This window comes from Calidris pugnax, unplaced genomic scaffold, assembly GCF_001431845.1.
Source record: "Calidris pugnax isolate Ruff unplaced genomic scaffold, ASM143184v1 scaffold44, whole genome shotgun sequence".
NCBI classification, from domain to species: domain Eukaryota; kingdom Metazoa; phylum Chordata; class Aves; order Charadriiformes; family Scolopacidae; genus Calidris; species Calidris pugnax.
Genome location: NW_015094506.1, coordinates 27048651 through 27064486, shown reverse-complemented (window position 1 = coordinate 27064486; position 15836 = coordinate 27048651). Strand labels below are relative to the sequence as shown.

Below are 15836 nucleotides of genomic sequence, written 5' to 3'. Positions count from 1 at the left end.
AATAAAACTACATAGACTATATTTCACATGCATTATTATTTCACTGTTATCAAATAAAATAATCACATAATTTTTAAAAGGCAATGGGAAATAGAGTGACAGAAAGAACAAGAAAGCAGAAAATATTAGTTAATGCTATCGTACCGATTTCCACGGTCCCCGATGCCATGAAACATCACCAGGGCACGAATGCACATTACATTGTGCCATGTTAGGCGGCTTGTCTAGAATTTCACAGTTTTGATCACCCAACATTTGGCCAGTAGGAAGCTGACAAATCACCAGTCTTGTCTTTATTCCGTCTCCACAAGTTTGAGTACACTGAAATACAGAATTTTATATGCAATATTTTTGTTAAGGGAGTCATCACATACCATTGAATCAAATAGAAATAGTAACAATCATTACATGTTGTTATTTGCTATGTCTATCTTCATATTTCCTAGACAACTCAAGAATAAGGATTTACAGTCCTATCTCATATAATGGAAAAACAATTCTCTCACCAAAATGTTTACCAAACTACATTTTTATAATTTTTTTCTACAAAAAGTCTCAATTAACAGAGAATCTATTCTATCAAGGAGAAATAACTATTTGCGAGAATCATTGTGCATATATACCTCTCTTTGATAGCAGGAAAAGACAGAAATTGATCCTAAAACTGGACAGAAATTGATCCCTGCCAGAAAGGGGAAAGCTCAGACACAGGGCACACTTTCTCACTGTCTAACTTATACATACTAAGTATAAAGTACTTCATAATGAATCTGCTGGATCCCAAGTCTACAGCTATAGACAGTAAAAACATGATACTCAGACTGCCCTTGAGAACTAAATGGATAAATCTGGCCAAAATGAGGGGGACAAGAAAGAAGAATGAAAGTCACTGAAACAATTTTTCTTCTATTCCCAACTTGATGTATCAAGAATAAGAAGGGAGGGCAGGAATCACAAGAGGTTAAGTTAGAATGAATGCCAAACTAACCAGCTTTACTCCTCCTGCAGTGTCTAAGCAAGAATACATGGTCAAGGTAAGACATTGCATGAGAATGTATAATGTTACATCAAAACATACCAACCCAGACAGACCTTTTAGATTCATGATCCTGTCTTCATACTTTTAATTAATAACTACAGCCCAGTAGATACTACTACTTGCAGTTATTCTAGTCAGTACCTGTGAAATTTGATGTAATAAAGTTTCTTTATAGCTTCTTGTGCTCATTTTTTTCTTAGGCACTAAGGTTTTCCTGCATACAATTCATCTTTTTGTAAGAGCAAATAATTTTATATATCTCAAGATTCAAAACACTACGATAACACCCAATTATATGTGGTACATCCTTGGCCTCACACAATACCTACCCCTTTTGGATGTATATTTACACTACTTATATTTACACTACAGTAAAGAACAAGAACAGAACAAGGTTTATCTAAACAGGTTGAAACTAATTCTTTTTAAATATTTTAAAAATTGGTGTTCAGTTCCATTCACAGTCAAATAATTATGTTACTGTATCTAGGCTTGTGTGATGAATAATGTTTTCTTTTGAAAGTGAAATGATCTTACTTCTCCCCAGTTCCCATAGTTCCACCGTGGGCAGGGTCCAGAATCACAGTGTCTTGACTCTGGAGGTTTTGTTGCCTCATCACAATAACTAGCACTTCTTCCTTCCTCATCTTGACATACTACAACTCGACGGTGAAATCCACCTGCACAAGTACTAGAGCACTGCCAAAACATGTAAACATACCAATAACCATTGCATAATCAGAAAAATGTAAAATATGTTCGCTAAAACAACTTAAAATTATTATTTTTCAATGTTAACTTTTATTTGCAAATTTCAGTTTTGAAAATTACTACTACGTATAAGTTGAAATGGCAAAAAGGTTACATTTTTTAATTTAATACATTCTTCTTCTCAATAAAATAAATGTGCTTCTCTTTTGACCAAATCTGTATCACAATAATATTTCTAGACATGTTAACACACATGTGAGAGAAAAAATTAATATATTAAAAAAATAATTCTTACTGCTCCCCAGGGTCCAGTTCTCCATTGATATCCTCCCACAGAGGGCTGGTTCCACTGGTTTATATTGTCTTGTGGATGGTGTATTGGAAGGTAGCCTATTTCTGGAAGATGGCTTGGATGGTCATGTGTTTTGGGAATATGATGATAAACCGGTGGGCAAGGTGGCATGTTACATTCTTGTTCTTTGGGAGGTCGGCCTTCAGGATCACAGTAATTCTCGTTGATTTGTTGATGATAGTTGACACAGATAACTTGTCTTGTTACTATTCCACTATCACACGTAACTGTGCACTGACCAAAAATTAACCCAACATTTGTAACAGAACAATGATAATTAATATCCAAAGACATTTATATTTACTTTTGACAATAAGAAACATACAATTTGCTTTTTCAAGGGATGCAATTTCAATCACACTTGCACAGAATATGAAGTCCCAATTTCTAATCAGTAAGTTTGGCCAATAATCTAAAACACATTAAAAAAAAAAAAATAAAGAAATTAATACTTACAGGGGACCAATTTCCAACTTGCCACTCTCCACACGGGCTAAAGCAGCTTGAAATTTCAGCTGGTCGAGGTAAATGAGCACAGAAAGATTCATCTGCTATTCCTCCATGAGCATCTCTACAACTCACATAGCGAGCACGATCACCCTTCCCACAGGATGCAGAACACTGTCAGAGAACAATCCAAGCTCATCACACTTTAGGAGACCAAAATAAGATCATGCAAGCATCTAAAACACTAACATAGCTTAGTACCAGCTTAACTTTAGATTTAAACACCGATAGACAGATTTCCACCTCACACTGATAGAGCCATGCATTCAGGAAGAAAAGTGAAACACTGCTGGATGCTATAGGCCTTATGAATTCCCATTGGCTTGGAACTGAATTGCATGGCCTAAACCACTTTTTATAATGCTTATTTTACAAAATATGTAAAATTAGACTTGTAAAGACCCAAACTGTTTAATATTGCTATTCAGTTAAAAGATCTGAATAATGTTTTAGAATGAAAGACGTTCTCCGTACTCAGAAACTGATCAATTATTTCAAAAAAACCCACACTTCCTTGCACACTCTCAATCACATGAAAGCTATTTCGCTCAGAAGCCCAGCTCGAGTATCCTGGTTTTTTTCCCCTCCTTATTTTCCCTGGCTAGATTTGAAGCACATAGATGTTCCCAGCAAATTTTATTTCCTCCTTGAGAAACAGGTTCTTAAAAAAAAAAAATGAACAGAATTCCTTTAAAATTTATCCCAAGCAGATTTCAGTCTGAAAAATATATCAATGATAGTTTTAAGGAATAAAGGGTGAAGGAATGGAGGACTGCTCTGCAAGATGTGACCGCTATTACATTACATACTGGGGTCCACGATCCATATCTCCATTGGGTCACCTTCCCCACATGAACTAGAGGAAGCGATGTAGTCCATAATTTTGTATTTTCTGGACAAGGGGGCAATTCACATTCCTGTGGAGGTAAGAAAAGGAAAGCTTTCAAAATACACATTTTGGAATAGCCAAAGGTAAAGCAAATGGCTCTCACAGACATAGATCCTACCATTACAATAAGCCAGCATTAATTAACAAGGAAATACCATCTTCTAACTTTTCCCTGGTATTACTCAAAGGATTTTCATTAAATTGTTTTGTTTTTTTTAAATAGAGAGGCAAAGAAAATTTATTTGATGTTAAAACACTACTAGTAATACCTAATAATATTTACATTTTGAGAAAGAACTGTGTTGAGAAACTTGCCAGAGACAAGGGTCATAGACATTACTCTTCTTTTACAGAATTTCGTAGACTAAATTTGAAGTTCAGGAAAAAAGCAGATACTTTTGGTATTTTTTTCCTCATTTCAGAATTTGTTCTTCTTGCAAATTCCTTTAAAGAGTCAGTTGGCAACACTTGTATTTAGATGGTATTAACAACAAAGTACAATCAACTGAAAGTTTTTTTTTAACTTACTTGGTTATCTCTAGGACGAGTAGCAGCATTACATTCCCTGTCGTCATCCAAAATAACTCTGTACGTCCCAGTAACACACTTGACTGCACGCATCTGGTATCCACGTCCACACGTTACAGTACACTGTTAAAGTCAGTAATTTCACACACTTGAAATAGCACTATTTATATCAAATTTAATTTGAAATTACATTTTTTATCTTGGAATTTTTTCTATAATGAATAGGAATGACTATTTGGATGGTGTTAACTTTCTTCATGGCAGACCATATGGTGCTCAAACAATGTCCATAACACACCAGTATTTTGGCTATTGCTTAACAGTGCTTGTGCAGGATAAAGGCTTTCTCTTTTTCTCCCTTTCACCCCCTGCAGCGAGTAGGCTGGAGGTGGGCAGGAGACTGAGAGGGAAACAGCCAGGACAGCTGACCTGAACTGATCAAAGGGACAATCCATGCTATATAATGTCATGCTCAGCAATAAAAACTGGGGTAGAGGAAGTGGGGGCGGGGGGAATAAGGGCTGGCATCCAAATGAATCACTAGCTGCTGCTGTTAAATGTCTTTTCCTTCCCTACAGAGTTTGGGAAGGACACTTAAAGAAGGCACCTAAAATGTTTGATGGCTGAAAATATTATGACAAATCGCATCCTATAAATGTTGTGGTTTAAGCACAAGTACTGCTTAAAAACCTAGGTCTTGAATAGCTGTTATCAGATGGTATGATGGAAACACTGCAATGGAAAGCTCTGCTCCAGTGACATGGATTGGCAAATTGCTTGTAGGAACTATTCCAACAAGGCCATACACACCGATTTTTTTATTCAGAAGAATAATACCATGGGACTGAATTCATATTTTTTTTTCAATTTTGCATTTAGCTTGTAGGAATGGAAAGCCAGCACCTTGTGATATAGAGATTACTCAAAAAGGAAATCTACATTATGCTAGAGAACACTGTGGTTATCTCCAACATGAAAAACAATGACATGAGAGAAGTTTTATAAAAACAAAAAGTTAAAAATATACCTAATTTCCCAAGGTATATTTATTCTGTATTTTACTAACATTATATTTTAAAAAATTAATAATTAGCTGCTATTCAGTTATGAATTCTAACATCCAAGAAACACTGAATAATCCAACACTTCTGTTGGTTTGAATACCCTGATCTTATGAGGGCTTTGTGAAATTGAGTATCTTATTATTTTTTAATTAATTCTCATCTATTTGGTGACAAAAGTTTCCTTTGCAAATTAATTCACTTTTTTCCAGAATTTTGAAGCCACTCTGGTATACATTACATGAGCATCATTACACGCAGGAATGTATTTTTCAGTAGTACTTTCACATAAAGAGATAGTAGATCTTTTAGTACGAAGGTCAAAACAAGACATAACAAAAAAATACTAAGTCTTTTTGCCTGTTATTCTTAGCATATACACTTCTATGATCTTAATTAAAGCTAGCACTTAAATATGCCCACACACCTCTAAACTTGTGGTCTTTTATTTGCCTTATTCATCTGAACAGTTTGCTATCTATTTTCATTATTCTGGACACGTAATACATTCATATATAAAAGCTTGGGGTCAATGTCTATTTTAGGCATTTATCTTATACATGGGTGTTCCTAAATTACAGGTTAGACAGCCAACAGGAGCAAACAAACGTGAATCAATTCAGCTGAAGTTACTGCTTAAGATCCAATTAAAATGTTTAAAAGATACTGGTTTATGATTACTCATGGTTTGAATGAGACAAGAAGAAGCCAGGAATCCTAATGTACTCACTGATCCCCAAGGCCCTACTTGCCAAGATGCACATTCGTGAAGTTCACATGGTGTTATTGATTCTGGTCTATCATTTGGATTACAGAAATCATCTCTCAGTTGTTCATCATTAAGTTGGCACCATACTTGACGATGCTTCATTCCTTTGCCACATGTCACAGGACACTGTAAAATGAGTCATCAGTTTGTAAAGACACAAATCTGCATTAATGGCTTCACTTTCTTTTAGTAATCTGTTGGATATTAAAGATCACATAAATATTCCATGAATGTAAGTAGTCCAACAAAACTAGTTCTTTTATGAACTCTCTTTTTCCCATAAACATCGATCCAGATGCTAATACAAAGGAATCACTATTAAGCTTCTAAAGCTACAAAAATATGAGAACAATGTACAGATCATTTATTTCCATTAGAATAAAGACTACTTGTTTAAAATATGAGTGTGCACATCACAGCTTTCAAAGGAAAAATGTTAAAGCTATCCATAATTCTTTTATATCCATATAATCTATAATAAAATGCAAATAATTCTGTTCTTCAGTTGGCTGGATGGTTCTCATTGCTTAATAAAAAAAGGAAGGTATGTGCATTACTGAAGATAAATTTAAGTAGTTTCACTACCTTATTTTAATGTAACAACATTTCACAGAAAAATAAATTCTAGGTGTATTTTTCAGAAGTTCTCATGCCATTAGTACATCGGGGACTTCTATCAGCCAAATCCTAGGACTTCAGAATATTTATTATCGTGTGCCCCAAAACAGCTAGAACAAAATAATCAAACACTTAAAGCAGCTTATTTTAATATCCATGACCAGGACCAAAGGCATCTTAAGTTTTACATGGTTCATTACCTCGCTCCACTCACTAGCAGACCAGCTTGGACATAAGAATTCATTACAACTCTGTGTTACAACTCTTGGAAGTTGCTGGCATTCTTTGTCAGGAAGATGACGACGCAAATTGTTCATACAAAAAGCTTCTCTTGTTCTGACACCTCTTTCACAGCTCCTGGAACACTGCAGTGCATAGACAACATTATGAAACACAACATGATAAAACCAGGTCAAAACAAATTATCAGTCTTAAAGAGGAAAGATATTAATGATTGTGTTACACAGATGTATCCTGCATTTAATCCATGGACTGGTAATATATTCAAGAGAGATAAATTTGGCACTTTGTTTAGTAGTTCCAAGATAAAACTCTTTAATAAAGATTAAATCTGATATTACACTTATTCCTTTTCTACACAATACTCTCAGAACTAAATTATTAAGATTGTGAATAAAATATACACCTTTAACCGGCAGATCTTCTCTCCTGACTTCCAAAACCAAGCTGCAAAAAATTTGGCTACAGTTTCTTACAAACGTGTGAGGAAGTCGCTGAAATATAAAGATTGATATTAGCTCCTCCTACAACTCTGCATTTGTCAAACATTATTTTCTTTTAGTTAATTACTCTTAAAAAAAATTATATAGAAATAATTATTTGTTCTGAATGCTAACCAGAACTACAATGGCACAATTACAAGGTTGTGAATTTGTACCTCTGACCACTCTGTGTAGTGCCAGCTTGTTAACATGCAGTCACCGTGGCAGGGCTCTCTGGTGGGTGGTTTCTGCTGGTGAGCACAGTACTTATCATCCACTGGGGCACTGAGTCCTTTTGAAACAGAGTACTTCATGCAGTGGATCTCTATAGACCGATACCCTGGGCCACACTTGGATGTGCAGTCGCTTTTGCCAACATTGTGCCACCTACAAGGATAAACTGTAGATAAATAAAGCACCCAGAGAATGTACCAGGAATTGCCATAAAAATAGAGATATGCATTTTATGGAGCAGATAACACTGTAAAACATATCTCATGACTGGAATTTTCAAAGCAATATAAAAGAATTTGATTCATAGGCTTAAAAACATCATTTTAAATTTAAAGGATCTTTTGTCTTAATCTTCTAGGTAACTTTAAAAAAATGTAAGCTATAATTCTAGCTATTCATCTTCTGAACACTTCAGTTTGGCCTTTCTAGGAGTGCAAAAAACCAAATCTGTTTCAAACTAGTTCCAGTTGTGGGTACAGTTCTGGTGAAATATGTGTTCTGCCCAGCAATACAAGTTTTTGTGGCAGGCTATATAGAATAGATTCACAATCCTAACAAAAGACCTTGTACTTTACCAATAATAATTAGATAAGTACACTAGTTCTACTTAGATTAAGAGGTGTCAACCTAATGTATAAACCCATTGTACCAATATATTTGAGGAAAGGAGGGAGAGGGAGGAAGGATGAGAGAGGTAGAAAGGGGTGGAGAGACAAAGGATAAAGCAACCTGCACTATTTTATTTCAATCTCTATCAACAACAGAACATAAGATCATAATAGCTCCAGCAGTCAGGAACCTCATTTTACCTTAATTCACACTCTGTATTACACTCCTCAAAGACATCTGGTACAGTGGGTATATGTTCACATCTTTGATCAGACACTACCACGTGATCACTTTTTCGTATGCATGTCATTCTTCTTCTTCGAATGCCTTTAAAATGAATCAAAAAAAGTGAATAGAGGGCTAAAATAAGAGTGCCTTTTTACACTAACAGATTCCATTCAACATTAAGGGATTTAACTGAGATACCCCATTAACACTAATCTTCATATACAGCAGATTCTGTAGAAACATGCCGCTTTGTGCAGCTGACTACATTCCAGGTAGAGAACAACCTTGTCCCAGTCACCCTGACACCACCCAGCTGTAATACAGTGATCTCACAAGGATATCAACTTCCAGAAAACTGGAAAAGCGCAACAGTTCATTTACTTGTTAGGCTAAGTATTCCAAATGCATCACATCTGTCCTTTGCCAATTACCAAATTTTCAAACCACCACGTTAACTTAGAGGTTGTGATCCTTTTCTTTGAGGAAGCAGAAAATTTGCTTACGGGCTACCTAAAAGATCTGGAGTGCTGGGAGAAGTACCACAGTTGACAGATGCTCTGCTTCTCCAGCACATGAGCATCTCTACAGCCTGACTCAAAACCTGAAGAAACTCACCATCACATATCTACAGGCATTTCTAGCACCGGCCAACAGGACCCAAAATCTGTGTATATACTCTTTATATATACACTTCATACATACTGTGGTCTTATTTTTACACTGGAATGGTCTCACATAAGTTAAGAATTTGTAAAAAAGTACTTTTAGATAGCTTCACCCCATGTAGCAGATAAACAAAAAAGACAAATAAATATATATGACAGATACTAAACAAATCAGTGACCATCTGGAAATACAATAACAGAAGCCTAATACATAGTAGATATACAGTACCACTTTCTAAGGATCCATTAGACAATTTAACCTTTTTTTTTTTTAATAAACCACTCCTATGGCTACAAAAGAAAGGAACACAAGAGTAGTTTTGAATATAGAATTGCATTGTATAAATACTGAAAATAGCAAAAGAAAACCAGAAGCCATTCTGCCCTTAAAGGCTTTGTGCACCTGAAGTTTACTGGGAGTGCTGAGTTTCTTCCTTACAAGTAGGGTGAAAATCTGAGTACTTAAGACCAGTCCCTTCCTAAATACCATTCAGGAAAATCGTTTCTGGTGATAAAAGAATTCACAGTACCTTGACACATCCTGCTGCAGTCTTGCCAGGGTCCATAAGGATCCCATGTAAACAGATCACTTCTCTCCTCTATTGGGATATTGAATGAATAACGCACATCAGGGTTGTATAAATTCCCTACACACAAAACCTTAATTGAGATAAAATGACAACTGTTTTTCAGTGAATTTGAACATCATTTCATGAACTTAATGATCATGTAGCAAATGTTCAAACTTATGAAAAAAGTAAACATGCACCTGTAAGGTTAGCTCTTCTTCGATTCTATCAGTGCTGTTAATTCGCTCTATCGTATTGTTTGAACCACTGTACTCAAAAATGGCTCCTTGAATATTGATTTCTCTTTTTGACATGCTTACAACAAAATTTCCATTCAAGATAAAATTTCCATGAATATCAGATAAAGCTACAAGTAAAATAAAATATTGGGAATAAAGCATGTATTTAATTAGAAGGTTCTATCAATAAAAAAGTCTTAATAATATATCTTCTCATCAACACCTAGCTTTATTTTAGTCTATGTGTAATACTTTGAAGTTGCATCAAACAGTTTCTAATGCATGAATTAAATCCTAACCATGAGTAACTTTCACCTGAGCAGTTGTCATGGCTTTTCTCTGCATTAACAACATAACTTTAATGGTATTTGTTCTGCTGAAGGGTTGACTGCAGTCATCACTTTTAAATTTGGTTAAATTCAGCTACTGTAGACGGAAGCAATAATTATCTGTATTTCTGACCCATTCTACAGCCCACATTCTTGTATTTGCTAGAGCTACTCTTAGTGAAGTGGCTTTTAAAAGTATATTTTAAAGTAAAAATAAAGTAAATTACTAAGTATTTATATTAATAATTTAAAATAATAAAGATGAATAACAAGCTAGAAATTAAATTTAAAAATAAAGTAAAATTTTTAGTAAAGGCATGCTATTCAGGCATAACTACATTTGAAATGGTAGCTAGTGTCAGGGAAGGCTGGTTCTGTGGCCTGAGACACATGTGCAACAACAGATGGCAAGGAAAACATTTTGAAAACTCTGAAGTTTGTTGAATAGGATGGCAATGGAAGAAGAGACAGAAGGAAAACGTGCCCCGCTATTGTCTCAGCCATGTAAAGTGCTATGCTATAGAACAACCAAGATTTTTGCTACACTGTGCTTATGCATTCTTTGCTCCTCTCACACACTTGCAAATTAATCAAAACGTGATCTTTATACTCAGACATGATAGAGTAAGAAATGAGAGACAACTGGCAAGTTTAGTAAAGGTCAGACTGCTTTGTTTATAAACTAGGTGTATGCTTCCAAGATTAAAAACCACAAATACCTGCATTATTCCTGAGTTAACTTGTCGAGCTTTAATTAATGTTGCCACAACAAAGTAAAAGAACTGACAAAATGATGCAATGCACTATAATTCCTATTATTTGACAAATGAACACGCACATTGAAGAATTAGAAACCTAACAGCATCTCACTCATTTTTCATAAAACTAGTATCTCCAGAGAGACTCAGGCAAATGATGACACAATGAAATTAGATATTTCCTTTAAAGATTTTATCAGATTTCTCATAATATACACTTAGAGCAGACCTCTGGCAAGAGCACAAAAACTATCCATCAGTGTTATACACAGGAGGCTTTTACCAAGGTAGTTGTCATCTTCAGGTTTCCCCGAGTAGCTGTGCTGACGAATATCAATGTTTGTTGCTCCTTTGGGAATATTTACTACAACATTGTAACCTGCAATGTAATTATTCACAAATTAATTACAAAAAAAGTCAAATACTAGCATATATGAAGAGACGTTTAACTAGTTTTATTCACAAAACCCTACAGTGTACTAGTGACAAACAATGCTGAATGCCCTCATGTTTTAGGAAGGAAATGTGAACATCTTGATGCTTATTAAATTTCTCTGCTCTGTTTTTTAATAATTTGAACTGAACTTTTGATTTGTTAACTCATTAAAATTCATTCCTGTGTGCAGAAATGTGAATTCAATTCTTTACCAATAACATGAGTTCAATGTACTCAGAAAAATCTCCAGAGAACAGCACTATTCTAGAAAACAGTCAAATACATCAAGTAGGACTTGGGAAACATTGTGGCTCCTCACAGTTTAATCACAAAACATTTATACAAGTTTAAATAAGTCACTTAACATGAAATATCTCCACTCACAGAACCACAGAATGATACGGGGTTGGAAGGGACTTCTGGAGATCTTCCTGATGCACCCCAGGATGCCATTGGCCTTCTTGGCCACAAGGGCACAAGGAGTGTATAAATACTCCCTGTTTATACTATTAGGTTAGCTTTTCTCTGTAGCACGAGACCATTGCATGACAGCACTCTAAAGAACAAGCCCTAACTACTCAAATATTGCAGTGTTGCAGGCCATACACATAGGTAGATAAATCGGATGAACGAGCCGTGCTTGAGCCACATTCTGTTACTTGAAATGCTTCTCTTGTGTGTTCCTTTCAAAACACAAATGCTTCCCAAATGAATCATCATTTCCTGTAATACCTCCAACTACTATTATAGTAGCTTTGTTGTAAGGTAACAAAGCAAAGTGGATTAACTTTGTACTAAAACAAATTTGTTACCAAAGAACAGTTGCTCTGCAGATAAGCATAGATTTAAAAAAAAAAAGCTGTTTCTCACAGGTGCTAATCACAAATTCAAAAATGTTCTTATGCCTAAGAAAAACTGAGAGGGCAAACACTGGAAACAATAAACACAAACATGCAGTCTGAAGCATTAATGTAATCTTTGCTAAGTTTTCCACTTATTGTGCTGTGTTTGTAACAGTCTTGTCGTGATTTAACAAGTTTTGGTTCGTTGACTCACCTCAGTGGGTAAAAATTTAAATGGCAATATCCTTTTCAATTTCATAATTCATTAACTTCCCAGTGCTTTTAATCTATTAAAACTATACCACGCATTTAAAGGAACATTTAATTTAATCACGAGTCCACCACATTTACCAGCTGGGGGCAGCACCGCAATTGCAAATTGACACGCTGGATGCTCTGGATAAATACACAGCGCTCGGTCAGTCTTCCAACATATTGGGAAGAAAACCAAAGCACACTCAAAAAAGCCCCCTCATCTCACACGCTGAAGACTTTGTGGAAACAGAATGACAGAAGACAAAATATGGGAGGAAACTATAAACAAATCTGCATAGCACGTAGACAAGGAATACACAGAAGAATAGGTCACATTGACCATTTTCCAGGAAATCCTCAGATACTCTAATTTGATGCAATAACAACAGGCAACATAATAATTATGGGTACATAATTAGATTGCCATTTCCTAAATTGGGAGGCTAAGTAAATTAGTGTTTCATTGTAATGAATTTCAGATGATTGTTTCACTACTGTTTAAACACTTACTGACAACATTTAAACTGTATGAATACAAGCACGTACACCGGGCTGCTATTGTCGAATTCCAAATTCTGCCTTAGTAAAATGACTCGTGTCAGTATGGAAGGGGACCAGGTGAAGTTAAAGAAAAAGATCAAATGCACAGACTTTGGCATACTTATCTTGTGATCCTAACTCAGAACTTTTTTGGAAAAGAACATTTCCTCAGACCACTTTTTCACTCCTTAGCCTGGGGATGTCATAGGCCTCCCATGACCACTGAAGTTTTCGTGACCAGCTAGCTACAACCTCTAATTTGCATTGCTGCACTCCTGCTTCAGCACACCTGAGTGATAATCCCCAATGTTTAGCATACTGTCCAGTAGTATCGTTCAGTATCAGCTTTTATATGCTGTAATTCCAAGAATCTGAACATAATTTAAAGTATTCAACTAAGTATAAAACCCTAATAATAAATCAACGTTTTCTTCATCCCAAAATGCAGGTGTTGGGTTTTTTTCCCCTCCGACTTCAGTTAGAAGCAAATAAGCCTGTGAGAATGCAAAGCTGATTAACAGCACAGAGGGATAGTCTCAACCATATTTGTACAAATGGCAGTTCCAGCGTAATGGTCACTTGTATCAAATTTATTTGTGACTGAGTTCACGTGCTACCTATAAGCAAGATCTTTCATAGTGGTGGAAAACTTAACACTGACAGTTTTAGTTTTTATAGAACTGATCATTCTTTACTCAGAATCATCATAAGAATACATTCTTTCTCTTCATTGTTTTGATCACATGTTCAAAAATCCAGTCTCTAATGGCTGACCGTGCCCTCTTCCAGCTTCTCGGGACAGACACAAGAAAAGTTACGTGTATTTGTACGGGAAGTGTAGCTGTATCCCACCCTTAGGTTTTTTGGTACTTTTGCTTGGTGCAAGCCCTCTGCCAGGAAAAAAAAAAATCCAACAGGATACTGGGCATACTTTCCCCTTCAACCACCAATTCCTTTGTTCTATGAAGATCCCATTTGGCAGCTCTCCAGGTATCATTTTCACTTCGCCTGTGGTCTCTTTCAACCAGTGAAGTGGCATGAAGGACCCTTTAGGAATGTGATATTAACTTGAAGACTTCTGTCCTTACGTTATAATCTCTAACTACTTAGCTACACTGCTACAACATACAATAGTCTCCCCATACTTCCCAGAAAGAACTTCATAGAGAAAAGCTATCAATAGCTCTATTAGAGAAACTAAATCAAAGAAACAGAAGTTATCAGGGTTATTCAGAAGTTTCTCATTCACTGCATGCCAACAAAGAGGAAAGAATATGAATGTTGCTGCCTATGTTCTCTGGAAAGAGAAAGCTCACATTTCCCAGGCTATCTTTTGCACTATATGGGAAAAAGGAACCTCATCAGCTGCTCACACCACAGCCTTCTTGCTATGTCTTTACATAACCAAAACGAGATGTTGGAATAAGTCCTTCAGCTGCATAGTTTCAGATGAGAGAATGCACAGTGCAAAGCAACAAGCATTTTTCCTTTTAAAGTACTTTTACCCTCATCGTATCTTTTATTCGTGTCTTTTGTTTCTACCTTAGAGCAGATTGATTTTTTTCTCCTTGAATGAGTTAATGTGTTACCATGTTTGCCTTGCATCCTTCAGAGGGCACATGTGATTGAAAATCAGAGATATTTTTTGTTGACAGAGACCTTAAAGAACATACACTGAAATCCCACTTCCTCAAATGTAAAATATAATTACTAAGCCATAATAAAATGTGTATTAAGATATTAAAAAAAATAATCAAAAAATCAAACAAAACAAACATACCATAACGAGCACTGTTGAAAGTACCTGCAAGAGTCTTACATGAAGAATTATCACCACCACAGATACCACATTTGTCTCTCCTTGCCTTGGAATTCAAAACATGATCACAGCCTGCTTGCTACAAAAAAAAAATATACAATAGCCCTCTGTCACTCAGCTCAATGGAAAACAATGAAAACAAACAATGTAAGCTTCCCACTCCCAGAAAATGTTCTTACTAGATACAGATATTAGATACAGATCTTCCTCGGCAATTCATGAAAAGCCTTTTATGGTTGTGGGTGCTGTGATGTAAGGGCAAAACACAATAGTGCTATTGTACTATTGTACTAAGAATGTACAGTACAAATACACTTAATATGTCAAGAACTGTATAAAAATACATAATAGGTAAAGATTCTGTATTTAAAAAATCAACATAGTGTACAAATTTTAAGTAATATTTACATTAAAAAGTCTTGGAATCCTAAAAGCAGTATGTATGTGTACCTGGTCATCAATTCTTTTAAAGTTTGTCATTACTGTAAAAGAATAAGAGGAATACATGTAGGCTACGCTGGTTAAACTACCATAAGCACAATTGTTGTTTATGTATCTTTACGTAAACTTCCTTTTAAAAAAAATTATGATAAACAGGACAATTCTCTGGCATTTCCTCTTTCCTCTTAATTCAACACTATAAAAAAAGGCTAAATTTTCTCCTCACCCTGAATTTACTCAGTTTCACTGCAATCAGCAAAACAACCTGGGCTTGATAAAAGTCTTGAATTGTTATAACAAAGCACCTTGCTTCTCCCAACAAAATCTTGTGGCCTTTCCGTAATTGCTATTAAGTAAAGGATGCTGAAATGATCCCTTTCAAGAGTCAGTTCCTCCTGATTTTGCAATGAAATAATAAAAATATAATCTATCTACCCTTGGATTTTCTACTTTTTTTTTTATTTCTTTGACAGCAGAAATATGATGGCAATAAACACACAGCATCCTTCTTTCCTCCCTTTATGTCAATTTTGGATCAGTTTCTCTCTGTTTACTTGGACAATATTAACTGCCTCACATATGAGGCTTTAATGAGGAAAGACTGTGGGTCTTTAGATTCAACTGTATGTTCTTCACTTAATTGCCTTCATCTCCAGATGTTTAATTTGGTAGGGAT

At 35.5% G+C, this 15836-nt stretch overlaps 1 protein-coding gene across 1 annotated transcript in view; it reads right to left on the bottom strand.

Annotated features, from left to right (window-relative positions):
• The window catches only part of ADAMTS20 (ADAM metallopeptidase with thrombospondin type 1 motif 20), an 87962-nt gene that overhangs the window by 29734 nt on the left and 42392 nt on the right, over positions 1-15836 (bottom strand). The window contains exons 16-29 of the mRNA XM_014964226.1: positions 14681-14798; positions 11057-11206; positions 9702-9868; positions 9463-9592; positions 8240-8366; positions 7373-7583; positions 6675-6839; positions 5818-5982; positions 4027-4149; positions 3419-3526; positions 2559-2723; positions 2046-2336; positions 1577-1738; positions 145-321 (exon numbers count right to left, since the gene is read on the bottom strand). Of these exons, the coding sequence (XP_014819712.1) occupies positions 145-321; positions 1577-1738; positions 2046-2336; positions 2559-2723; positions 3419-3526; positions 4027-4149; positions 5818-5982; positions 6675-6839; positions 7373-7583; positions 8240-8366; positions 9463-9592; positions 9702-9868; positions 11057-11206; positions 14681-14798 (2259 nt within the window). The remainder of the gene's footprint in view (positions 1-144; positions 322-1576; positions 1739-2045; positions 2337-2558; positions 2724-3418; positions 3527-4026; positions 4150-5817; positions 5983-6674; positions 6840-7372; positions 7584-8239; positions 8367-9462; positions 9593-9701; positions 9869-11056; positions 11207-14680; positions 14799-15836) is intronic.